At 53.1% G+C, this 211-nt stretch overlaps 1 protein-coding gene across 1 annotated transcript in view; it reads left to right on the top strand.

Annotated features, from left to right (window-relative positions):
• Positions 1-211, top strand: part of LOC105513829 (nuclear pore complex-interacting protein family member B3-like) — a gene marked incomplete at its 5' end in the record, with an annotated part of 3,154 nt that overhangs the window by 1,925 nt on the left and 1,018 nt on the right. The window contains one exon of the mRNA XM_011944858.1: positions 8-113. Coding sequence (XP_011800248.1) covers positions 8-113 — 106 coding nt within the window. The remainder of the gene's footprint in view (positions 1-7; positions 114-211) is intronic.

The raw sequence follows: 211 nt of genomic DNA, 5'->3' as shown, positions 1-211 counted from the left end.
CCACCTTCTCCATCTGATGATTTTCAGACACTGCAGACGCCTCCGCAGTGTCTTCTGGTTCGTCTTCCACCTTCCCCACCTGGTGATTTTCAGACACCGCAGATGCCTCCCGAGTATCTCTGGGTACCTCTTCCACCTTCTCCACCTGAAGATTTTCAGACAATGCAGACGCCTTCCGAGTGTATCCTGGTACCTCATCCACCTTCTCCAC

The sequence above is a fragment of the Colobus angolensis genome, unplaced genomic scaffold, assembly GCF_000951035.1.
Source record: "Colobus angolensis palliatus isolate OR3802 unplaced genomic scaffold, Cang.pa_1.0 Scaffold1050, whole genome shotgun sequence".
Lineage (NCBI taxonomy): Eukaryota > Metazoa > Chordata > Mammalia > Primates > Cercopithecidae > Colobus > Colobus angolensis.
This window is presented reverse-complemented; position numbering and strand designations above follow the sequence as displayed.